Source organism: Carassius carassius, chromosome 12 (assembly GCF_963082965.1).
Source record: "Carassius carassius chromosome 12, fCarCar2.1, whole genome shotgun sequence".
NCBI classification, from domain to species: Eukaryota; Metazoa; Chordata; class Actinopteri; order Cypriniformes; family Cyprinidae; genus Carassius; species Carassius carassius.
Window position 1 is genome coordinate 12,972,221 of NC_081766.1, and position 25,336 is coordinate 12,997,556.

The 25,336-nt window shown below is 37.6% G+C and overlaps 2 protein-coding genes and 1 long non-coding RNA gene across 4 annotated transcripts; 2 read left to right on the forward strand and 1 right to left on the reverse strand.

The window, feature by feature from the left end:
* Window positions 1–2,410: 2,410 nt before the first annotated feature.
* On the forward strand, window positions 2,411–14,832 carry LOC132154826 (uncharacterized). The gene is made up of 10 exons (XM_059563518.1): window positions 2,411–3,053; window positions 4,950–5,775; window positions 6,535–7,008; window positions 8,765–8,913; window positions 9,079–9,295; window positions 10,250–10,409; window positions 10,508–10,599; window positions 11,468–12,146; window positions 12,247–12,361; window positions 13,157–14,832. Exons 2-10 carry the CDS (start codon window positions 4,992–4,994, stop codon window positions 13,241–13,243), a joined length of 2,757 nt encoding a protein of 918 aa, XP_059419501.1. The 5' UTR covers window positions 2,411–3,053; window positions 4,950–4,991; the 3' UTR covers window positions 13,244–14,832.
* Window positions 14,833–15,432: 600 nt separating this feature from the next.
* LOC132154829 (uncharacterized) lies at window positions 15,433–16,228 on the reverse strand. Its single transcript, XR_009437204.1, has 3 exons — window positions 16,087–16,228; window positions 15,767–15,813; window positions 15,433–15,610 (listed from the first exon to the last, which is right to left on the reverse strand). It is a non-coding gene; the product is annotated as an uncharacterized LOC132154829 (long non-coding RNA).
* On the forward strand, window positions 16,091–24,061 carry LOC132154828 (transmembrane and ubiquitin-like domain-containing protein 1). 2 transcript variants are annotated; one of them, XM_059563519.1, is made up of 3 exons: window positions 16,091–16,222; window positions 19,473–20,044; window positions 23,178–24,061. In XM_059563519.1, the coding sequence occupies exons 2-3, from the start codon at window positions 19,518–19,520 to the stop codon at window positions 23,527–23,529; spliced, it is 879 nt and encodes a 292-aa protein (XP_059419502.1). In that variant the 5' UTR covers window positions 16,091–16,222; window positions 19,473–19,517; the 3' UTR covers window positions 23,530–24,061. The 2 variants fall into 2 exon arrangements, with proteins under 2 accessions (XP_059419502.1, XP_059419503.1); XM_059563520.1 differs by having other exon boundaries at window positions 16,162–16,182.
* Window positions 24,062–25,336: the final 1,275 nt, after the last annotated feature.

Consider the following 25,336-nt stretch of genomic DNA (forward strand, 5'->3'; position numbering starts at 1 on the left):
AGAATACTTCAAGGGAATAACATGAAACTAGCTAAGATTAAAATTTAGTCTATGTTAATGTTCAAATCAATTCAAATTAAACAAATTAATTTTGGGAGTTTGATTAGATTTACTTGTACTCTTTGAAATTAAGGCGTTATATAAGTATAAAAATATGTAATATGATGATGACCATTTGTTTCAAAACAAATCATCTAATAATACACCTCAAAATAAAAGGAATAAAGGTCCCTGGATTAATGCAAGTATAGTCTTTCCCTTTTTGCAGTCTTGCATTTACTTGAGAATGGCGAAAGTTGTCCTATTTTGAATGAATATGAAAAGTGTGACAGAATGTGTGTAAATAAATGTGAAGAAACATGATCTTTGCAACTGATTGTTTGAACAAAATGTTAGTAGTGAAATACAGTAAGGAAGCAAACATATTAGGGCTGAATAATGTCATACATGGAAAAAATTTTTTTTATTTATAAATCTATTTACAAACACAATTCCAGAAAAAAAAAGTTGGGACACTGTACAAATTGTGAATAATAACAGAATGCAATGATGTGGCAGTTTCAAATTTCAGTATTTTATTCAGAATACAACATAGATGACAAATGTTTAAACTGAGAAAATGTATAATTTTAAGGGAAAAATAAGTTGATTTAAAATTTCATTGCATCAACACATCTCAAAAAAGTTAGGACAGGGCCATGTTTACCACTGTGTGGTAAACATGGGGACTGAGGAGTCTGGGGACTGAGGAGACCAGTTGCTCAAGTTTAGGAATAGGAATGTTGTCCCATTCTTGACTAATACAGGCTTCTGGTTGCTCCACATTCTTATGTCTTCTTAGTTACATCTTCCTCTTTATGATGCACCTAATGTTTTCTATGGATGAAAGATCTGGACTGCAGGCTGGTCATTTCAGTAACTGGATCCTTCTTCTACGCAGCCATGATGTTGTAATTGATGCAGTATGTGGTCTGGCATTGTCATGTCATGGAAAATCCAAGGTCTTCCCTGAGAGAAATGACGTTTGGTTGGGAGCATATGTTAACATTTAACATATATTAACAATTGTTCTAGAACTTGGATATACCTTTCAGCATTGATGGTGCCTTTCCAGATGTGTAAGCTGCCCATGCCACATGCACTCATGCAACCCCATACCATCAGAGATGCAGGCTTCGGAACTGAGCGCTGATAACAACTTGGGTTGTCCTTTTCCTCTTTAGTCCGGATGACATGGCGTCCCAGTTTTCCAAAAAGGACTTCAAATTTTGATTCATCTGACCACAGAACAGTTTTCCACTTTGCTACAGTCCATTTTAAATTAACCTTGGCCCAGAAAAAATGCCTATGCTTCTGGATCAGGTTTAGATATGGCTTCTTTTTTGACCTATAGAGTTTTAGCCGGCAACGGCGAATGGCACAGTGGATTGTGTTCACTGACAATGTTCTCTGGAAGTATTCCTGAGCCCATGTTGTGATTTCCATTACAGTAGCATTCCTGTATGTGATGCAGTGCCATCTAAGGGCCCAAAGATAATGGGCATCCGGTTTTCCGGCCTTGACCCTTACGCACATAGATTGTTCCAGATTCTCTGAATCTTTGGATGATATTATGCACTGTAGATGATGATAACTTCAAACTCTTTGCAATTGTTCTCTGAGAAACTCTTTTCTGATATTGCTCCACCATTTTCACCGCAGCATTGGGGGAATTTGTGATCCTCTGCCCATCTTGACTTCTGAGAGACACTGCCACTCTGAGAGGCTCTTTTTATACCCAATCATGTCCCCAATTGACCTAATAAGTTGCAAATTGGTCCTCCAGCTGTTCCTTATATGTACATTTAACTTTTCTGGTATTAACTTTTCTTTTATTGCTACCTGTCCCAACTTTTTCGGAATGTGTAGCTCTTATGAAATAACTTGAATTCAACACTTGAAATGTTATCCACATTTTATTGTGAAAAAAATATAAATTTATGAGATTTGTAAATTATTCCATCCCTTTTTTACTCACAATTTGTACAATGTCCCAACTTTTTTGGAATCGGGTTTGTAGATTCTTGCAGTTCTTATAAATTATTTTCACCATTAAAAACACCAATCAATAATCATGGATAGACAGACAGACAGACAGACAGACAGACAGATAGATAGATAGATAGATAGATAGATAGATAGATAGATAGATAGATAGATAGATAGATAGATAGATAGATAGATTTTTTTGTATTAAAATATGGGAATCTGTATAATTACTGTATAAGTACTGTATAATTTGTTCTGTATAATTAATACAATAATTTAACATTATTTTGTTATAAAATCACAAATTTGCAATTTATTAAATTTGCAATATATATATGACAGAAAAAAAATCTCAACTTCTGACAAACACGTGTTTCCGGACTGCCTCTGTTGACTTCCGGAAACATGGCGATCACCGGGGCGGCGGACGTCCACTGGCGGAGTGCAAGGGGAGTGTAACGGAAGGCTGTGCACCGCGAGGTTCAGACCCTGACAGACCGCGGCGACAGGAGATGGGTCTCGTGCATGAGTCTGCATCGAGATCATAAAAAGAAACAGCTCCAACCAGGCAGCTTTACTGTCACCTGTGCTGATAATCACTGACTTTAGCTGCTGGGCAAGAGTCGTGCATGTGGATCAAGCCATGATCGCACCACATTCACGCATTATACTAGCCATATTGTAATAAAACTGTCGCCGTTTCGTGACGCGGAGCAGAACAGCCGCAGCTTCAGCTCGCAGATAACGTTACTGCCAAAATCATCGGTGTGAAGTTAGCAGTTCGTTAGTGCTAAGCTCTGCTCCTCTTCCGGGGCCTCAGCAGATGCTCCATAAATCCTGCTTGCACAACATGTCAGCCCCGATAAAGCCTTTATTAAAGATCAGTTTGTAAATCCACGTATCTGTGCAGCACAGTTAGCCGTCGAATCGAAACTATAATCTTGCCAATGCCAGCAATACCAGCTTACGAGCTCATCCTCCTGACCCTGCACATCCATCCATGAACCATCCTCTGAGATAAACATGTAAGCTTGCTGTACAAGTTTTATAGTGGTACATTTTTAAGACAGTTCAAGCTTTTTACTGTCACTGTACAGGTATGATGTAACTATTAACAAGAGTGTTGAAGAGAACGCTGGACCTTTAACTGTTAAAGGAACAGTAACCTTAAATAAAACTTCTGTCATCATTTACTCACCCTCATGTCATTCCAAACCAGAATGACTTCGTTCTGTGGACTGAGGACAAAAAACATCATTAAAGTAGTTCATATGACTGTATCCCGAGTCTTCAGATATACAAAAGCTTTTTATGAGCTAAAAAATTGTTATCAGTGAAAATCATGCTTGACAACTGTGATCACCAATTGAGTTCATTGTATGGAAAATAACAAATTTGAACTGAAATTAATTTGTACTTGAACATATTTTAAAATCTAATTTATTCCTCTAATGACCCTGGGATCAGTGTCACATGATCTTTCAGAAATCATTCTAATTTGCTGAAATATTTCTGCTTGGTATCAATGTTGAAAGTTGTTGTGCTGCTCAATATTTTTGTGGTAAGCTCCATTTTAGTAGCTATATGTTGTTTATATGTCTATATTCCAAGTCTGAACATATATAAAAGCTTTTTGTGAGGAACAAAATGAAGTTGTGATTGGAAAGATGTTATTCCACTGGAAATCTTACTTGACAGCTATAAACACCATTGGGTTCTTTGCATGGAAAAGAGCGCTGGATATAGAGATATAAATATCTCCTTTTGTGTTCAATGTAAATAACAAGGTCAAATGAGATTTAAACAACATGAGGGTGAATAAATGATGACAGAAATTTCATAAAAGGGAGCAAACGATGTTGAAATGGCATTAAAATAGTCCAAGAATGTTATTGTTCTCAGAGATGATCACTTCCTTGGCTAACTGCTGATGTGGTCATAGGATCAGTGTTTCCATTGACTAGTTGCTCTAACATGATGCACTGATAACAGATGCACCTGTGATGTCAGTCTCTGTTTACAGCAGTTGGACTCATAATGACTCATAATGCAATATTCAGTGTACAATATTTGGATTAGTACTTGCTTGATAACCTGAATATGTGATTCTACTGTTCCAAAGTGTGGGGTCAGAATTTATTATATAAGTAGTCTCTTACATTCACCAAGGTTTCATTTATTTTATCAAAAATCAGTAATACTGTGAAGTGTGAAATATTATTACAATTTAAAATAACTGTATTATGTTTCTATTTCTGTGATGACGAAGTTGAATTTTCAGCATCATTACTTCAGTCATCAGTGTCACACGATCCTTCAGAAATCATTCTAATATGCTGTTTTAGTGCTCACAAAATATTTTGTATTATTATCAATGTTGAATACAGTTGTGCTGCTTAATTTCTTTTCTTGCTACATAAACCATGCTACATTATTCAGGATTCTTTAATGAATAAAAAGTTTAAAATAGCAGCATGTATTAGAAATATAATTTCAATATAAAAGCCTTTACAGTCACTTTTGATGCATTTAATGCATTGTTGTTGAATGAAAGTGCTACAAAAAATCTTACTGACCACAAACTTTAGTGTACGTCCTTATATCTGGATCAGCCTTAGAATCAGTATAATTGTATTGCGTATGAAGAAAAATGAGGTCTGATTCAGATGTGAGGACGGGATATCCTCTCCTCCGCTCAGCCACTGATGGAAAGGGCACATCAGCCTGACGATTCTCAAGTTACCGTCTATTTCTGGAGCACCTCCTGCCTGACTCATCAGTATGGAGATGAGGTTCTATAAGTGCTGAACCATAATGTTGGATCTCTCTGTGGTTTAGCACTAAACACTGTTGGAGAAAGACTGATTAAATCATATGTACTATAAAGTATATTCAGTAAAAGATGTGCTTTCTGTTTGTAGGAGTGTTCTTTTGAACTTCACTGTTGGATCACCCTATATACCATGCTGGGGCTGCCTGTATGCTTTGGCCTCTTAACCTGCAGGAGATTCTCCTTGCTGCACCAGCCTTCACGCCTACTGAGTCTAGGTGCTCTCACTAGTATGTACAGCACACGTATGTACAGCGGTGGTGGGGGGAAGCCAGGTCGCCGCATCGGCCTAATAGGAGGAGGGCCGCCCATGCTGGAGAACCACCATCATCCGCTCCCGCCTCATCACCCTCATGTCCATCAGCCTCAGAGCTACCCAGCCGTTTATCAAGCCCGTCTAGACACCCACCGGCCCCACTACCAGACCCACCAGCACTTCCACACGCACCCTCAAGTCACCCACCTCCCCCCTCTACATTACCAGCCCCATGCGCATTTACACCACAGCAAGAAGAAGACATGGAACTTCATCCACGAGAAGATGAGCTACGACACTTTCTTCACTATGAAGCGGCTGATCGATCGCTCGCGCACCGTGGATGAAGTTCTGCGCTGGGTCACCCAGAATCCAGGGAAGATCTCGCACAATCATTACCCCATTGCTCTTCAGAAGATCGGTCAGCTCCTGGTGCTGCAGCAGGCTGGAGGTCAGGCGGGTGGGAGCGGAGCAGGTGGCGGTGGAGGAGCAGGTGATGGAGTCTTGCCTGCGTCCTCCGGAGGAGGTTCGGGGGAGAACGCCATACGTCAGATTCTGGATAATCAGGATTTTCAGACACTGTGTGATGCCATTGTCAATGACTGCTCCAAGTTCGACAACTTCAGCATTGTTAACTGCCTTTATGCTGTAGCTGCTCTTGGTGAGTCCGTAGTGAATGTACTGTAGTTAGATAACATGGTATGATACTTTTTGTTTTTAGATTATTAATTAAGCAAATGACATTGACATTGAAATTACGTGCTAGAAAATATTCATAAATAATTGAATAATAATAATATTTAAAATAATAATTTATTTACCTTTTATAATTTATTTAAAATAATTTTTTTTAACTTTATATATATATATATATATATATATATATATAGAGAGAGAGAGAGAGAGAGAGAGAGAGAAATTAAATATTTATTAAGGCGGAAAAAAAAGTTGCTTATTGCAAACACAAAATGTTTTCTGTACCAGCTTGAGTTTAAATAGTTATTTAAGCAAAAGTCCAAATAACTAATAATAAAAATAACTTTTTTAAATTATGAAAAAAAAAAAAAAAAGTTGCTTGAAATGGCTTTTTTTCCATAATGGAAAATATTTTGCATATTTAAAAAGTATAAAAACAATTAAATAAATAATAAAAACATATTTTTACTATCTATATATATATATAGTATATAGGGCAAACACTAAATATGTTTTCCATGGCAGTTCTTACGTATGTTGTTATTAAAGCAAAAGGGTGTCCAAATACTGTTGTTTGAAATACTTGTATAGCATGTGACACTCTTGACACTGCTTGATATGCCATGTCAATGACCCAGTTACAGTCTATAGTTTCTTGACATAATATTTGAATATAAAAACATGTATCGTTGTATTGATCCTGTGTGTTCTCCATCTCACTCAGGGCTGCCCAGTGACTCTCAGATCGTGCAGGTTCTGGAGGAAGAGTCCCAGGCTCGGCTGTCCCAGTTTAACCAAAAGGACATCTCCATGGTTTTTAGCAGCAGCATGAAGCTACATCCATCCAGCCAGCATCCCTTGATTGAATCATGTCTCGCAGGGCTAGAGAAGAACATTGAGCGGGAGCGCCACCCTCAGACGCTCTTCCTCCTGCTCTCCTACTACCGCACTAAATGGAGAGCATTGCAGGCGGCAGATGTAGTCTCTCCTGAGCAGCTGGTGGTGAACCGGAAGATCCTGCGGCTGGTGAAGCACACGCTGGCCAGCGTTAGCAGCGTCAGGGACCATGAGATGGCTCTGCTGGATGAGATGCTGTCAGCTTGTGCCAGGGAGGCTAGCAACAAGAGCCTCGAGCTCATCTTTAGCTCTCACCTCTTCTATCAGAACAGGCAGGAGAAGTTTGTGAGCAGCCTTGCAGGTGAGTTAGAGACACATTTGGGGGGCAGTAGTGGCCTAATGGTTAGAGAGTCAGGCTTGTGACAAATGTCTCAGGTTCGAGTCTCTCACTACCTTTCAAAAGCCAATACATTTTTTTAAGTGTTTTTGAAAGTATTTTCTTATACTCACCAAGGCTGCATTTGATTAGTGAAAGCAGTAATATTGTGAAATATTACTATAGAAATTAGGGATAGGCGTTTTCCACAAATATCACATTCGAATATTTGAGCTCACAAAAAACGAATATTCGAATATTCGTTTATTTAAATTAAGTTTAATGAGTCAGGTTATTTTTCAGCAACATTTGTTTTCGTCATTTTGAACAAGCTTACAATAAGCTTGAACATTACACATTGTGTTTTGTAGCTGAAAACCTTTAACAATGCGTGCAAACAAACAAAAGTACAGATTAAAAGCAAAAAAAAAATGTGAACAAAGAAAAAACGTAAAGCAGCCTGCTCAATTAGGCTATTGTACAGAATGTAGCTTACACTTAACTTTTAAACTATCAGCAAATCTTTTTTGCTTTTTTTTTCTATTGTTTCAAATGTTCTTGTTAAGAAATACGGGCATGTAAACATGATTGGGGGAAAGTCGGCTCCTTAGTCTGTTAACAATAAGGCCGGCCGCGGAGATAACGCGCTCTGACGACACAGACGTTGTCGGGACTCACAAATAACGGTGTGCTAAGCGAATAAGTTTTGTGAAGCGCTTCGTGTTTTCGTTTCGCCACTGAATGGGATCCTCATCTGGTGGAATACATGGCTCCAGCAAGAACTGTTCCCACTCGTCTCGGCTGGACTCATCGCTGAAGAACTGGCTCAGCCTTTTCCTCTTAATCGTTGGTGGCGGCTGCTTCCGCACCACTCGCATCAAGGAAAATGTTCTGATAATGTTCAAAAAAGGTTTTTTTTCTTACTTCTCTCATGTTTTCATCGAGAAACCTGAGATGTTTGTACCGAGGGTCTAGGGCAGACGCGAGAAGAGGAGTTTTCACTGCATTCTCCAAGTTAGCGGTGTTTATTCGTTGCTTGAGAGATGCTGCAACAATGTTCTTGGATCACTTTCTGTGATTCTCCGCGGCATATTTGAAGTACTAGAAGACCGCAGTTCTTTTAGGGGGCGTTCAAATCTGAAATTTCCGCGTCTTGGTGAGTACGCGTCGCCTCAGGAGCGCTTCTGCCCGAGCGCTTTGGAAAGAAGGAGAAAGCGGAGCGCATAGCCTTTTCCACGCCTTATTAGGCGCGATATGTGAATGGCCCCTTAATTATTCATTAATTATTTTTTGCTTGCATACACCTTCAAATATGCCGTGGAGAATCACAAAAAGTGACCAAATTAGGTTTTATTGTGAACTTTTTTTTTTCTTCTTTTTTTTTTTGCGAAATTCGAATATCATTTTTATTTATCGAATAATTAGAGCAGAACAAATATTCGAATGTTCGACTATCCGTGCACATCCCTAATAGAAATGTTTATATTTGAATATATTTTCTAATGTAAAATATTTTTTTTACTCTGAAAATTTGCTAAATTTGCTAAATGATAGGCCTCCGATAAACAAACAGAAATTATTGTTCATAACTCTGACCACTTGATATACAATGCCTTTTTTTATTTTTTTAAACTATTTCTTTGTTCTAAAGTTTTTCAAATGACAAAAAATTTCCTGTTGCCAAGAACTGAATGGGGGATGAATAATGAGGCTACCTGTAAACCCTTTTTTATCTTTTTAGAAGAGCTGCCTAAAAAGGTTGATGGCATTACGCCTTACACCATGGCCCTCATCGCCAAATACATCGCTCGCCATCGTCTAAGAGAGACACGCTTACTAGACACCATCGCTGACTTCTTGGTCAAGAAGGGTGAATACTTGGACAGCAAGGTTAGATGACATATCCAGTTTCAGTACTAAAGAGTTGTTTCTATAGGAAATAATCTGAGTAAAATAAAAACTAATTTACATTTTCCATATTATATAATGCTGATAAAACCAAATGACCAATGTGTTGTATTTATCTTTTCCCCTTTGCATATTTTCTTTGTCTAGGTGATCCAGAAACTTGTTTTCCCGTTCAGTCGTATGAGTTATCGGCCGGCTAATGAAGCTCAGTTTTTCTCCAAGCTGGAGATGGTGCTCGAACTAAAGGCTCTGAGCTCTCCGCTGGCCACCGTAAACATCCTCATGTCTTTGTTCCAGCTGGGTCATTTCCCCGGGGTTGTTCTTCACCGTGTCTTCTCTCCGTCGTTCATCAGTAATGTCACCAGTGAGTTTACTAGTTTGTGGAGTGCTAAGAAGACTAGTGCTTGTCTCTTGAAAAGATAAAATAGTCAGCCTTTAAAAATCCTTATGTGCTCAGATGGGTTATGCCTTCGTGTTTGTTTTTTAATGTTTAATGAAACTGAGAATATCCTGGTCACACAGAAGTAAACACTAAAACTGCATAAGACTAGTACACACTCTTGGAAACACTTAACGGGGGACAGATAGCAATAGTGACCTCTGCTGGTGGATTTATTTTTTCTTTACATAATATTTATTGCAATTCTATAAAAGTATACTTTTTTTTACTGTAGCAATATTTTACAGTCCACTCATACAGAGACCCACCAAACTGCATTGCAAAACAAAATGAAGAAATGTATAGGTCATATTTCATATTATTAAATCCAGTAGAAAAAATACTGACATGATGTGTGCTTTTACAAATGATCAGCTAAGAATTGTGGTTAATTTTCGTGAAGATCATTTTAGAAGTCAAGTGGTTCTTACAATAGGCTTTTTTATACAAACGTTTAAGTCTGGGGTCGGTAAGTTATTTATTTGTGTCGGAAAGAAGTCTTTTATGCTCACCAAGGCTGCATTCGTTTGAACAGAGATTCAGTAAAAAACAGCAAATTTGTGAAACGTTATTACAATTAAAATGAACTGGTTTAAAAAATTTAATTTATTCCTGAATTTTCATCAGCCATTACTCCAGTCTTTAATCACATGACCCTTCAGGAATCATTCTAACAAACTGATTTGGTGCTCAGGAAACCTTTTTTATTATTATCAGTGTTGAAAACAGTTGTGCTGCTTAATCTTTTTGTGGAAATCGTGATACTTTTTTCCAGATTCTTTGGTGAATAGAAAGCTCAAAACAACAGCATTTATTAGAACTTTTTTGTGACAATGTTGAAGTGTTCCCTGTCACACTTGCTCTGTCTCTTGCATGTAGACAGCCCATATGCCCTGATTGTACGTCGCTACCTTTCACTACTGGATGCAGCCGTAGAGCTGGAATACAGGGACTACACTGGCCCCCGCCTTCAGGAGACCCACAAAGTGCTCATGTTTGACCACGCTTTAACTGCAGACGAGGTGAACCGCAAATACAGGTAAGTGACTTTAGAAATCTTCCTGTATCCTGAAACCCAGAAGATGTGTGTCATCAGTTAGTCCAGGTAACAGTGAGCTCAGAGTGTTTGTGTTGCAGTTATAAAGGTCTGGTTGCAGAGGCACTCCGGCAGCTTGTTGGTGAGCATGGCTACAAACAAGATGAAGTTCTCGCACCAGGATATTACACAGGTCATTTTCTTGTTGTAATCCAGGCATTTGTGTAGAGGTCGCCTGATTTAGGTTTTTGGATGAACGATATAAAGCTGAAATAGGCCAATATGATATCGCTCTTTTTATTGTAAAGCTGGTTGAGTACACATGCATAATTTCTGCAATAAAGGTTTCATTTATTTTACATAAAGTTGACAAAAATAATTATAAATAAATCATAAAGTTCCAAAGTAAACTAAAGCCCAAAAAATAAATCACAATCCCACTTCCGCCAAATTGAATGGCCGATGATGATCATTGAAAAAAATACTAAATATTTGCCGTGGCTATTGCATTCATGAATTATAACATTCTTATTAAATTTGTATTTATTATTAGTATTAGTAGTAGTAATTGTGGTATTATTAAGAAAATCATGTGTATTCTCTTAAAATTGGGAATGTAATGATTCACTAAACTTACAATACAATTGACGATAATGATTTTAAAATACAATTTTCCTTTTTTTTTTTTTACCAAAATGATATTTAAGACAACTTCTAAATGAAAAGTTGTCCTTCTATTATTATTGGATGGACAAAATGCTGCAAATTTTTTGTGAAATTAAAATATGTAGAATAACATAAAATAAACTTTTGAAATTTTAAAACAAACCCCAAAACAACTATGCCTGTGCTCTTACATTTAAAATTAGAAGCAACCACTGTATTTCAATCCTGGTCCAAGCATGCAGCATGAGCTGTTTTAAATCTAAATTAAATTGCGTGCTTTGATATTCGAAAGAAGAAACGGAATGGTCTGACTTTAGCTTTGTGAAACTTTAATACTCCATAAAACACATCTACTTGGAACAAAGAAATGAATGTCCTGCTTTGGCTTCTGGCAGATTTCCTGCTGTTGATCGACAGCACGGGCCGTGTTCTCCCCATCAGAACAGGCACACAAGCAGCATCATTAGCAGCAGGTTCAACCGCGTGTGTAGTACTGAATCTAAAATCTCCAGAGGGGACTGGCTCTGTCGCAGCCCTCACTACTGACTTCCAGAAGTTCTCTCCCTTTGCCCTGTCACTGGAGGAAGGGGCCGACAAGAGAACAGGAGAGGAGTCTGCCTTCCTCTCCGCTCATATGCGTCCCCCAGCAGCAGCAGCGGTGGCAGGCGGATCTCAGAGGGTCGGCCCTAATGGAACGGTCTCGCTAGACTACAACCCATATTACACCACTTCAGATTATTACTCGACTCTAGTCAAGGAACACTCTCTGGAGAGCCAGGACAGCTCCACTCTCAGTAGCCCCTCAGACTGCCTGACTCAGACAGGACCCTCCATTCCAGGGACGGTAGCCCCGCAAGACTCCCTGTTCCAGTTCTCCATTGGAAAAATCCTGGAGGATGAGGGAGGTGCTGCGACAGGAGCGAACCCAGGGCCAGACTGTGAGATCACTACATTTTACAAAGGTGTTTCATACCCAGAGGGTGGCGAGAGTGATGTTGTAGCCGCTTCTCCACTGCAGCTTCACAACCCAGACAACCCTGAAGCTGACCAGACCACAGGAGAGCAGGTGAAGAGGTCAGTCATTCATTCAGTCAAATATATATGCCATCTGGGCTTGAATGTCTTGCTCTTTATCTTTAATTAACCCATTCTTTCTGACCTTCCTCACATGCAGGGTAATTATGTCTGTGAATGATAAATGGCATTACTGTCATAATTCTGATGTGCTGGTTGGATCCAGGGCAATGCGAGACCGTCACCTGCAGTTACTGGGCTACATCATACTACAGGTGAACACTGTGAAATATATTAGATTTATTCACTTTTTAATTTCTTGCAGTCTTGAGATATCATATGTGCTGTCTAGTTTATTTTAAATAGTAGATACCCACCAATATTTGCTATCTGACTTCATTTTTGAAAGCAGAATATAATGTTTTATATTGCGTTTAATCATTTTTGTTACAGGTAATATTACAAATCTATAATCAAACCTAATCTAATTGCAGCTATTTTTCTTTAAAAAATAAAGCTGTATACTAAAATCAGTAGTAACAGTCAATGTATATGAACATATTAAAACTGTAATTTTGAGTTCTTTTAAAAAACTCAGTTTGCATGAGGAATATAAAGCAATAATATTTTTCTTTCTGAAATGAATACATTTATTGAGCAAGGAAACAAATTGACCAAAAAGAGACAGTAAAAACATTTCTAATGAAAAAATATATATAAAATAACTAAATAAATATATATATATATATATGTATGCTGTTAATTTGATTCATGATCAAAGAATTATGAAAAAAGTTCATAAAAGTTTTCAACTTTGATGTAATAAGTAATTCAAAGTAAAATTCAACTTTGCATCACAGGAATACATTACTGTTTAAATGTATATAAATATTGCACTACAGTATTTTGATCAAATAAACCTGCTAAATACAGTTAAATCTTTATATCATTAAGGTAGCAGTAGATTATAGTAAAATGTTCAAAAATAACAATGAATTTACAAAAGAAAAAAAAATAGATTACAATATTTATATAACATCTATGAAAATGTGCTTGACTTTTACTTGCAGTTGCCCTATTTGGAGTTGGAGAAGTTGAACGGGATAGAGGAAGTGAAGCAGTACCTACACAAAAAGCTGCTGGAGGTTCCTTTATGATGACATAAAAGGATGACGTGTGTTTGTGAGCTTCAGAGAGCATGTGTGCATCACCCACACTTTCAAGAGTTTGTGTTGTTTTCAGAAAGACTTGGTGTACGTATGTATCTGTGTGTATGTGAGTGTCTGTATGCACATTTGTACACAGGATGTGAACAGTTCTTGTTTTCAGGACAAAACTTCAGCTGACACAAGGAATCTGGATGGGTGTTATTGTTATTCTTTAATTACACAGAGATCTTTGGGCAAAGTTCTAAATAATATATGTAGTCTAACTGTGTCTGGATGATGCAGCTTATTCAGCGGCATCAAACAAATATGACTTCCCTCAGCAAATAAACAAGGGCCATTTCAGACTCAATGAACAGTATATTGACATAAAAAAAATCAGCAGCACTTCTGAAATGTTATATTTTGTTCAGAGTACATGTTTTTTGGTATATTTGGGGGTGAAAAGAGCAAGTGGTTAATTATTATATGCTCCTCAGCATTTTATTTTAGCTTTTGATAGTGTTCCCACATCCTCTTTTGTGTCCTCACTGTTATTTTGGTGTGTTTAGGTGCAAATTTGGGAGCAGGAACTAAGTTTGTCTTTTGGGGCAAGTTTTCTTTTTTAGTTTTATGGTTGTGGACACAAGTGTGCGGGGGTCTGGTGATGAGCCACAGCTATTTGTATTTCAGATGCTGCCACCATGACTTTGATTTTAAACCTGAGGGTTTGGGAATAAATATGGACGTATATATTAAGACATAAGTGGGGATGTTGATTAAAAGTCTTATGATGTGAACTGTATGGCGTTACAGAACAGAAAACGTTGGAATGTATAAGAATTATTATATGCAGGAATGGGTTGTGTTTATGGATTTTATTTTCTCAAAATGATTAACCGCTTTGGAGTCATGTGAGGGGAAAAGCAAAGCACAAAGTTGACTGCAGGATAGTTATTAAATAATGTTTTCATCTCTCCCATGTGGAGGATGTTGCATTTTTAGATTGTGCCTTTAGAGTATGAATATGTCCTCACTGTAATCTTTAGACAAATTCTAAACAAAAAGCTTAATGAAAGTCTTTCATGAAAAGACAAGTAAATGTAGCTGCGTTTAAAAGTAATAAAAATGTTAATTTCATCGTTAAAAAGAAATTAATTCATTAAAATCCAGTTGGATTTATCATATTCGTTTTTGTCACAGGGACAGGCAACAATCTAGTGTCATATTTAAATATTATCATAGTTTATTTTAATAAGTACATAGTTCATTTCAAATGAATCCAAGAGGATGTTATATCAAGGCCTTGCTTACATTCACATGATTCGAGAAGCTTGATGTGAACAGCATTTAGAACTTAAAATCAGATATTAATATGAAAGATGTATTTCGTGCGAGTCAACCACATACCACTTTCTCTGTATGCATTTGCTTTGCTCTTTCTTTAGAGGGAAAGATAATTTATTATGGGAAGTGAATGTAAGTAGACCGTGTGAGTGAATGTCTGTGTCAGGTAGCAGGTGGGGAAATGGATCGAAATGTTTGTTTATATATACATATTAAAATGTCTATATAAAATATTAAAAATGAGAAAGCAGAAAGTCTAGTTTGTCTTGAATTGATTTTTTCAAGCCAGGAAGATATCCTTACAGTACACTCTATCCTTATGTCAAGCTGCAACTGATATCCACCATTATTTGAGTGTTATGTATATGATATTATAGTATTTATTAACATTTATTAACATAAATACTATAATATCATAATATGATATTATAGTATTTATTAACATTAACATTGCCTTATATTCAGGGACACAAGCTTTAAAAAGTCTTACATTTAATTGTATCCAACTTAAAGCCATAAAAAGTCTTAAATGGAACAAGAAATCTTTTATAAACATCATTGGAAAAAGTCATAAAATTGAGGTACCCTGATTTATACTTTGTTTTCATTTCATTTGAGTTTATGAACTATTTTGCTAACCATTGAGTTACATTCTATTCTATATAAATTATTATTAGTATTATGATTCATATTTTTATTAATATCAATAGTTTGTTTCAGCTTCATGTTCCATTTCTGTTTAACTTTCTTTCCGTGGAACAGAAAGGAAGATATTTTAGTAATCTAATCTTAATTATTATTAATAAAATTTTATTAACATTATTTTATTTCAGCTTCATTTCAGTTACTGTAAATGGTAGTTTGTTAACAATATGTCTCATCTGAGCATAAGTCCTCATCAAGTTGAATATGTAAATCGTGATGATTGACTTCAAAGGCATTATGCGGTGATCTGCTGGCCTAGACTTAATGGATTCAGCCGTTCATCACATTCTGGTGCGAGTGGCAGCTCTGGGTTTGTCAGATCAGCATCTGTGTGTGAAGGACAGACAGTTAAAGCAACAGCTTCAGATGATCTAGTTGCAAAATACATGCACCACGTATTCACTAAAAGAGCAGCGCGTGTTCATTTTGGCACTGCTGCGTTGACAGCTAAAGTGTTCGAATTTTCTTAAAGAAACCGTTCACCTTCACTCCCCCTCATGTCGTTCCAGATCTGTATTACTGGCTTTCTTCTGAAGAACATAAGAACATATATTTTAAATAATGTTGGTAACAAAACAGTTTTGATGACAATTAAGAAATTCATTAAAATATATTTTATGTTCCACTGAAGAAAAAGTGAGTAAATTCCGACAGTTCTTTTTTTTATTATGGGTTGAACTACCCCTTTAAGTACTTTCTATTTCCAGAATAACAGAAAGTTATCCGTGATTAATAATATCGAGAAAAAAAAATGGTTTAATTGTGACGAAATAATTAGTTGTCTAAAAGGATTTGAGTCAAACCGGTATTTTGAAGGTCGATTTTTTAACCGGAAGTAGCGTTAGTCATTGTGGCGTCGTTCTCTCCTGCCAGGGATCAGGAAGCGCATACGTTAAACGGTGAGAATCATGGACCATCATACGATGTGATATGTCAACGGTAAGTCAACGGTTTTCGGAGCCTCGGAGATGTTTGTACGAAGTTTTAATTCCACTCATTTCGAGGACACATTCAGCCGAGGCTTAGATAAAGGAAACGGCTGTGTTGAGCGCGTGTTAGCTGCTCTCGAGCTTGTTTCGTGGCGTAGCGGTGCGCGAGCGCTGACCTGCCTTTACCTTCAGGGACAGATTTTCACTAATAAACACACACACCTGATGCTTATCAGACCGAAACTCATTGATTTAGAAGAGATGAGAATTATCAATTTTTTGTAAAAAAAAAAAAAAAAAGTTGGTTACGTGACTGTTGAGATCAGTTTTTTTTTCGTTTACTGTTCGTGCTCTTACCTTTTTATTACAATTCATGATTAGACGCGTAAATTCAGCTGTCGTTCATGTGTACGATCATACCTTTGTATTTAAATGACGCCTTTAAAAAGGCTTTACTTTTAAAACTGTATTCAGACAGTTATGAAAAGTATGTCCTGATGTATTGACCCTCATGTTGTGTCAAACCCTTGTCACTATTTGGAGCAGAAGAAGAGAAGCTTCTCTTCACTTTCACTGTATGGAGTAAGATGATGTGAAAGTGAAGACAATGTTCTGCCTTACAGAAGTTCTGCCTCTTTTGTTTCACGCTTGAAAGAAAGCCATAGAGATTTGAATCTCATTCTGAGGAACATATTCTACCATCTTTGCTATTGTGAAATACTGTGGAGTGGACAGCATGCGTAATGAAAGCAGCTGTCATCAGTATGAGATGCGACCTGAAACATGCTGATGTCCACATTTAAAGAGTGGAAATGTCAGGTTAACTGAGGGACCACTTCACTTCCTCTCTGTTCAAAGGTTGCGGCTTATGCTTGTAACAGTTTAAAGGATTGTACACAGAGGCTATTTCTACTTTAACAGTCACGCTGTGGAAAACAATCAAATTTATAGACCAATTTATTGCCCTAAAATAATCCAGATGTGTTTATATTATATGCTTTCATTTTTTTAAAGCAAGACACTACAGGCAAAAACAATTTATTTAATTATTATTATTATTATTATTTTCACGTGCTGGTTAATTTTTTACAAATTTGGTATATTTGGCTTCCACTAGTCAAGTCTTCACTAGACTAGTCTTACGACTAGTAGAAAGAAAACATCTAAAATACTATTTCAAAGTAATATACAAATACAAAGCATGTGTTATTACTCTTTAAGATTTCATTTACAATATACATCTTTAAAAGCTGTTTTCTCAATATTTTTTTTTCTCATGCACTGAGCCAGAAATATTTACTTCAGTAGTACCTACACACCCTAAAATGTTATTTCCTTGTGCATTCTTTTTACAGAGGAGTTTGTTTGTATATGATTTGCCTGATTTATGTAATACTAACTGCTTACTAATAACATGAGGAACTTTTTTTGTTTTCCTGGCTGCTGAAACTAGACTCTTTTGTGATTTGAGCTGTAATAAAGGGTATCCAAATTCTCTTCTGTAAAAACATTCAACTGTAATATGTCAACCAAATACAAGAAGAATTTTAAACCTGGCTTAATACAATGTTCAGATTTCTGGAAATGTATGCATTTTGGTGCATTTTAATTGGATAATGCATCATTTACATATTCAAGCATAACATTTCAGAAAACAAGTAATACAACAGAGTTGTCTTTATGTGATTAATCAATTGGAGAAGTATGATTATATGTTATTTAACATTTGTATGTTATTCACCTGTGGTGTCTTGCCCTTATAATTATCTCCCTTTTTCCCCTGCAACTGAACCCATCTGTGATCATTGGCTCAAATTTGAACCACATTGAAAAAACTCAAATCTTGATTAGGCTTCAGGAATTTTAAAGATTCCTCTTGATGGATTTTTTTTTCTGGTATGGTTATTATGGGAAAAAATGTCTTATTGAATATTAGAATAACACAGTTTGTTTAAAAAAATTAATTAATTAAAAAACTGCGTTTTGATACAAATTCTTACAGCTTCCACTGTAGCTCAAGCATATTTCACAATATATTTCTATTGTCTGTAGCAGACAATTTGAGTGTGAGGGGATAAATCTTAGTACATGTAAAATATTTGGGTTATATTTTAAAGCTGTTAGGATGCTGAAAGGCCATTATTTAAATAAGAGCAATGTTTGCCCTGTATAATTTTTTTTATGGTTATTTTTATAGGAAAACAGGAAGTTTTAGTGCTTTCTGTCCACTAAGGTCGTGTTACCAAATAGAGACTTTGTACTTTTTTTTTGTAGTGAATATAAATTATTGAAGTTTTTCTTCAAAAAGTTCTTGTCCAGTACTATAATTGTTAATCATTTTAGTTGTTAGTTATTCCAGCAATCTCTGTTAAATTATTATTGTTGTTGTTATTTTAAAATCCTTATCTAGTATTGACTAGAAAGGTCAATAAATATGGTTAGAACTGTATTGATGCATAATGCAGACTAGGGCTGCACGATGTGTCGTTTAAGCATCGATATCGCGATGTATGAATCCACGATAGTCACATCGCAGGATGTGCGATGTAGGCTGTCGTAGTTGATCCGTTATTCATTAACTGTACGGGCCAGCTACTCCCCTGCCCTTGACAGTGTGATTCGCGGATTAATTGCACAGCTTAACCATCATAGAGTGAAAGTTTATAATTGACAGGACTGAAAACCACATGCAAGTTTAACAGGGCAGAGAGAGAGGGAGCGCGCGAGAGAGACAGAGAGAGAGAGAGCGCGCGAGAGAGACAGACAGAGAGAGAGAGAGAGCGCGCGCGAGAGAGACAGAGAGACCGAGAGAGAGCGCGCGCGAGAGAGACAGACAGAGAGTACATTAGAAGTACCATCAATGTTTATAGAAATGTATATGGATTTATTTTGCATGTAATTTTTTTTTCTTATGAATATATATGTATTTTTGTTTTGTTTGTTTCTATTCTGCTATGTACAATGCTTTGGCAATATGTACCTTTGTATGTCATGCCAATAAAGCAATATGAATTGAATTGAGAGAGAGAGAGAGAGAGACCGAGAGAGAGCGAGCCGTTTTCAAACAACACGAAATGAGAATGTAAGTGTGCTCACCCCATTTTTGTTTGTAAGAAAAAATATCGCAATATATATCGCAGAAAAATAAAATATCGCAATGTCATTTTTTCCCAATATCGTGCAGCCCTAATGCAGACCCTGTATTTAATTGAAATAATGAACTGGCTGGAATGTCATCAGTAATTGTATATATGCTGTAGGTGCCTAGTCTGAAGTTGCCTTAGTCCAGGACACTGCAGACCAGGATGGCTCTAATAGAGGGGGTGGGTGATGAGGTCACCCTGCTCTTTGGAGTGGTGTTCCTGGTGCTCGTCCTGGTTCTGGCCTGGGCCTCCACTCACACAGTTGTACCCCCTGAACACCTCCTATCACCCAGCCCAGGGACCTCCCCCTCCACAGAGACTGACAGCCAGGAGTCACTCCCCCCTGATAACACTGACTCGTCGTCACCTGGCAGCATCAGGGAGAACAATAAGAGTGAGCCTGGAACAGAAGCGGGAGCAGTGGGACAATCCTCGGATGGTAGTAGGGCTGGGGAAGGAGAGGGAGGCCTCCTAGAAGAAGCAGGTATTGGGAGGGATGGGTTGAGACATCGAGAATCAGCGGGTCCCTCGAGTCAACCTCCAGCCAGCGCCCCAAGTGCCACACAGCCTTTGGCCGAAGATGCACTGAATGACACCCAAAGAAACATGGTGCTCAGGCTGAAGTTCTTGAATGATACAGAGAGGACAGCACAGGTGAATCCTCAAGACACCATTGGTTACGTTAAACGGTAAGCAACTGAAAACTGACCATAAAATATATATATATATATAGTTCACCCAAAAATAAAAATTAGCCCATAAACTACTCGCCCTTAAGTCATCCTAGATGTATATGACTCTTTTCTTCCAGTCAGAGTTATTTTAAAAACTGTCTTTGATCTTTCAAGCTGTTTAATGACATCGCCACCAGGAGAATATCTTATTAAAAAGAGAAGCTAACTATATTTACACACTTAATACTCTTTCCCCTAAGGGCTTGAATTTAGAACTTGACTTTAATTCATGTTTCTAATTGATATCTTTTGTATTTAAGAGTGAAGTTTGTTGATATGGTCTCGTTTTGTACTTAAATGTATTTTATATAGTTAAGCATTGATCAATTCTAGAATTCTAGACTTGAAAAGTAGTTAAAAAGATGGGGGAGTGTTTGGGTGTTGTCTTACGATGTTTTGAGACGTTGTTTTAATGAGATATACTATAGCTGCTCACTTGATTGACTTTGTTAACAGGTGTCATTAATTGAAACTTTTTGAATCTGAGTATTTGATGAACACTTACCTGACAAAGGTCTTTCACTGAAACATTGCTGGTTTTAACTTCTTGAAATAAAGGGAGCATAACCGTGTACAGATCCTTTTTCTATTTTTTTATTCATCCTTTGATCTTGCACCTGGTCAAGACTTTTTTGGATGTGTGTATTTTTTTAAATTAATGATAGCATTTAAACACTATTTCACTGAACACCCCCCCCCCCCAAACTCCCCAAAAATGTTGCATTAAAATGCATCCGCACAGCTTTTTTTAGAGGACAGAATTTTGTTTGTGCCTGCATTTTTGCATGGTGTGAACCTGAATGTATTATTTGTTTCTGAACATTTTTTAGGTTTGCTGAAGGCTATGAGTTGGCTTTTTTTTCACTTTTTGATTGAATTTTGTCTGGAGCTACACACTAAATCTTATTACAACAATTTTTACATTAATTGTGAATTGAACTGTGATTATAGTAAACATTTAATGTATAAACTCGTTCTACTGTATCAAATTTAACACCCCTTAAAATCAGAATCTACAAGCAATTATTTATATATATATATATATATATATATATATATACACACACACAAGCACACACACACACACACACACAGTGGGTATAGAAATGAATCACCGTCTTTAAAACGATCACATTTAGTTGCTTCGCAGTCTGAAAATGAAGACGGATGCAGTTTTTATTTTATCCAGCTGTATTTACTCTACTGTATAAAATCCAAGTGAAAGAAGTAACACCAACATGTCAGGGGAAAAAAAAATAACTTAGTGGGAAGGGATCACCCCCTCCAAAAAATGTCTTGTAACACAACAAAAATACAGCTCCGATCACAGCATTCCTCAGTCCTCCTGTTGTTAACGTTGTTCTTCTTTGTTAACGTTGTTGAATGCCACGCACCAATTACATTGCTGTCGACCGGCTTATGTCACGTCCTAGTACACACAGTCGGTGCAAATGCAACCCTTTTAATGGTACTGGGAAATAGTCTGTGCAAAATCATCCCAGTACTTTAGTTCTGGAACTAAAGTGGTGTGAAAGGCCCTAATTGCCCACAAAGCCATTTGACTTTCAGCTGTGGTCATTTTGATCAGCTCAGCATGAAAAGAGCTTCCCTGGAGAATTTCAGTCCTTGATCGTTCAACTGAAGCAAACAATCAACTATGGATGTCAAGGCACTGTCAAAAGATCTCAGGATAAATTTGTGGACAGGCAGATGTCAGGTGATAGATAAAAAAATTAAAAGGCTCTGTCAATGCGTAAAAGCACCCTGAAGTCTCTTATTAAAAGTGAAAGGTATTTGGTACAACACAGACCTCAATGGATCAGGCTACAGCAGCTCTGAAGCAATTGTAGGAATTTATGACAAAGAGTGGTCATTGTGCGCATGTGACAACAATATAACAAATTCTCCACAAATGTGGCTTGTATTTGAGGGTTGCAAGATAAAAGGCGCTCCTCAAGAAAGGCCACATGCAGTCACGACTGAGCTTTGCCAAAACACATCTTGAAGATTTTGAGGCAGATGAGACTAAAATTTTATTACTATCCAAATAACAGCATTCCTACATTAAAACACGGAGGTGGTGATGTCCTGTTATAGGGATGTTTCTCTGTAGCAGGGACTGGAGCACTTGTCAGGATAGAATGAAAAATGGATGGGGCAAAATACTGTCCAATTCTTAAATTTGTCAATGGGAAAAGTTTTATCTTCCAGTGTGACAATGACCTAAAGCACACACAGGGTCCTTAAAATGTCTTCAATAATGTTTTCCTAATAAAAGGCATTAAAAAGTCTTAAAATGTCTTAAATTCAGATTCAATGTGTCTTAAATATTTTTGGTCACATTAATGCTAAAATATTTTGCCTAAAACCTAATGACTGTTTACAATCATTGGACAGCCTGAAGATTTTATTTTCTCTCCCCCTTGATAGCTGCCATCAGAGAGAATCACAGTAGCAGAATACAGGTCGAACTACCTCTTAAAAATTGAACATATCTGCAGAAACCCTGCACACAGCAAAACTGACCACACAGTTGAAGGAAAAAAGGTGAATGTCCTTGCATGGCCTAGTCAGAGCTCAGACTTGAGAACCCCACTGAAAATCTGGAATGATTTGAATACTTCAGTCCACAAACAGTCTCCATCAAACTGAACTGAACTTGAGCAGTTCTGCAAAGAAGAGTTGGCAAATATTGCCAAGTCTACATGTGCGGTTAGTAGAGACCAAGACATAAGCCAACAGACTAAAGGATGTAGTTAAAGCAAAAGGTTGTTCAACAAAATACTGACACAAGGACATGATCCTTTTTCAAAAAATATTTTTTGTTTATGTTGTTTTTTTATATTTCACTTAGGTGTTATAAGTTGCACTGAGTAAAAAGCTGGATAAAACAAATACTTTGTCTTGATTTCAGACTACAAAGTGACTATAGCAGTCTTGTATTATTCCTTTCATCATCGGAAGCCTTTTTTTTCACCCCCTCCTAAAAATGTCTTAATTTTTTTATAAGCTTAAACAAGTAAAGCAGCATGTGTAGGTGTTTGTATTTCTGTGTATGTAACATCTATGTGTTTGTTTATATTTTCAGGACTTACTTTTCTGGACAGGAGCACCAGGTACGTCTGATTTACCAGGGTCAGCTCCTTCAGGACGATGCTCAGACGCTGGCCTCTCTCAACCTGTCCGACAACAGTGTTCTGCACTGCCACATCTCACAGAATGCCACTCGGGCCATGCCTGCCGGGGCACGGGCTGCTGACCAGGTTCAGGTGGCGCTCAATGTGGGCAGCCTCATGGTGCCTCTGTTTGTGCTTATGCTGTCTGTGCTCTGGTACTTCCAGATCCAGTACCGGCAGTTCTTCACTGCACCTGCCACCGCCTCACTCGTGGGCATCACCATCTTCTTTAGTTTTGTTGCGTTTGGGGTGTATCGCCATTGATAGCTGTTTCGGTCCACTCATATTCAACATTTATGTGTTTGCACACATACAGATACACATTCTTTGCACTTGCTCACCAATACCAGTGGCAATGTCTTCTGGCATTTTTGGACTTTTCAGGTTTGCTGAAGGCTGGGATTTCAGGGAAACATCTCTGAGGTCTTTATTTTATTTTTCCTCCATCACTTTTGCTATTTTTAATCTGCACCAAGTTTATGCTTGTTACAGGTAGAAATATGCTATATATTTGATTTTTAAAAGAAAACTAGAGATTCGTATTGTGCCTGTCCTCTTATTTTTTTCTTTTTCATGTGCATGCTGCCAGTGTGAGACTGGGGCTTGCTTATAAGAGGGTATGTGATCTGATGGTGTTTGAGTTTCAAGTGGGGCTCCTCTGGCCCTCTGCCAGACACAAACTGTACTAAAGCAGGTCAGGGACAGCTGCTCTCATATGTTGGGACAATTACAATCATTTGTGTACAATAAGGCTTTTGAAATGGAGATATAATCTATTAAATCATTGTTTTATTTATTGGTGACTGCTTTCATTTTTTAAATGTTTTACCACTGCTCATATGATTATTTTAAGACTGGTTTGTCCATTTTTGCAAAACCGCACACAATTTAGTGTGTACTTTAGCCCCCAAAACAGTATTGGACCATAAGGTCATACTTAAGTGTCTTGAGTACCATTTAATTTTATATATAGTACAGACCAAAAGTTTGGACACACCTTCTCATTCAAAGAGTTTTCTTTATTTTCATGACTATGAAAATTGTAGTCACACTGAAGGCATCAAGGGCTATTTGACCAAGAAGGAGAGTGATGGGGTGCTGCGCCAGATGACCTGGCCTCCACAGTCACCGGACCTGAACCCAATCGAGATGGTTTAGGGGTGAGCTGGACCACAGACAGAAGGCAAAAGGGTCAACAAGTGCTAAGCATGTCTCGGGGAACTCCTTCAAGACTGTTGGAAGACCATTTCAGGTGACTACCTCTTGAAGCTCATCAAGAGAATGCCAAGAGTGTGGCGTTTCTAATCCTTTGTCTCAGTCTCTTCCTTTGGGGCCCTGGTAATCAGTACTGGTTTTACCCCCAGTCCGGTGCGTATATACACGCACAGTACAGACCAAACGTTTGGACACACCTTCTCATTCAAAGAGTTTTCTTTATTTTCATGACTATGAAAATTGTAGATTCACACAGAAGGCATCAAAACTATGAATTAACACATGTGAAATTATATACATAAAAAAAAAAAGTGAGAAACAACTGAAAATGACATATTCTAGGTTCTTCAAAGTAGCCACCTTTTGCTTTGATTACTGCTTTGCACACTCTTGGCATTTTCTTGATGAGCTTCAAGAGGTAGTCACCTGAAATGGTCTTCCAACGGTCTTAAAGGAGTTCCCCGAGAGATGCTTAGCACTTGTTGGCCCTTTTGCCTTCACTCTGCGGTCCAGCTCACCCCTAAACCATCTCGATTGGGTTCAGGTCCTGTGACTGTGGAGGCTAGGTCATCTGGCGCAGCACCCCATCCTTCTTGGTCAAATAGCCCTTACACAGCCTGGAGGTGTGTTTGGGGTCATTGTCCTGTTGAAAAATAAATGGTCCAACTAAACGCAAACCGGATGGAATAGCATGCCGTTGCAAGATGCTGTGGTAGCCATGCTGGTTCAGAATGCCTTCAATTTTGAATAAATCCCCAACAGTGTCACCAGCAAAGCACCCCCACACCATCACACCTCCTCCTCCATGCTTCACGGTGGGAACCAAGAATGTAGAGTCCATCTGTTCACCTTTTCT

Coding starts and splice junctions, on each gene's coding strand:
- LOC132154826 (XM_059563518.1), top strand. CDS start 4,992: ATGCTGGGGCTGCCTGTATGCTTTGGCCTCTTAACCTGCAGGAGATTC. Junction 10,410..10,507: donor GAGGTGAACCGCAAATACAG/GTAAGTGACTTT, acceptor TTTGTGTTGCAG/TTATAAAGGTCTGGTTGCAG. Junction 10,600..11,467: donor CGCACCAGGATATTACACAG/GTCATTTTCTTG, acceptor GGCTTCTGGCAG/ATTTCCTGCTGTTGATCGAC.
- LOC132154828 (XM_059563519.1), top strand. CDS start 19,518: ATGGCTCTAATAGAGGGGGTGGGTGATGAGGTCACCCTGCTCTTTGGA. Junction 20,045..23,177: donor ACCATTGGTTACGTTAAACG/GTAAGCAACTGA, acceptor TTATATTTTCAG/GACTTACTTTTCTGGACAGG.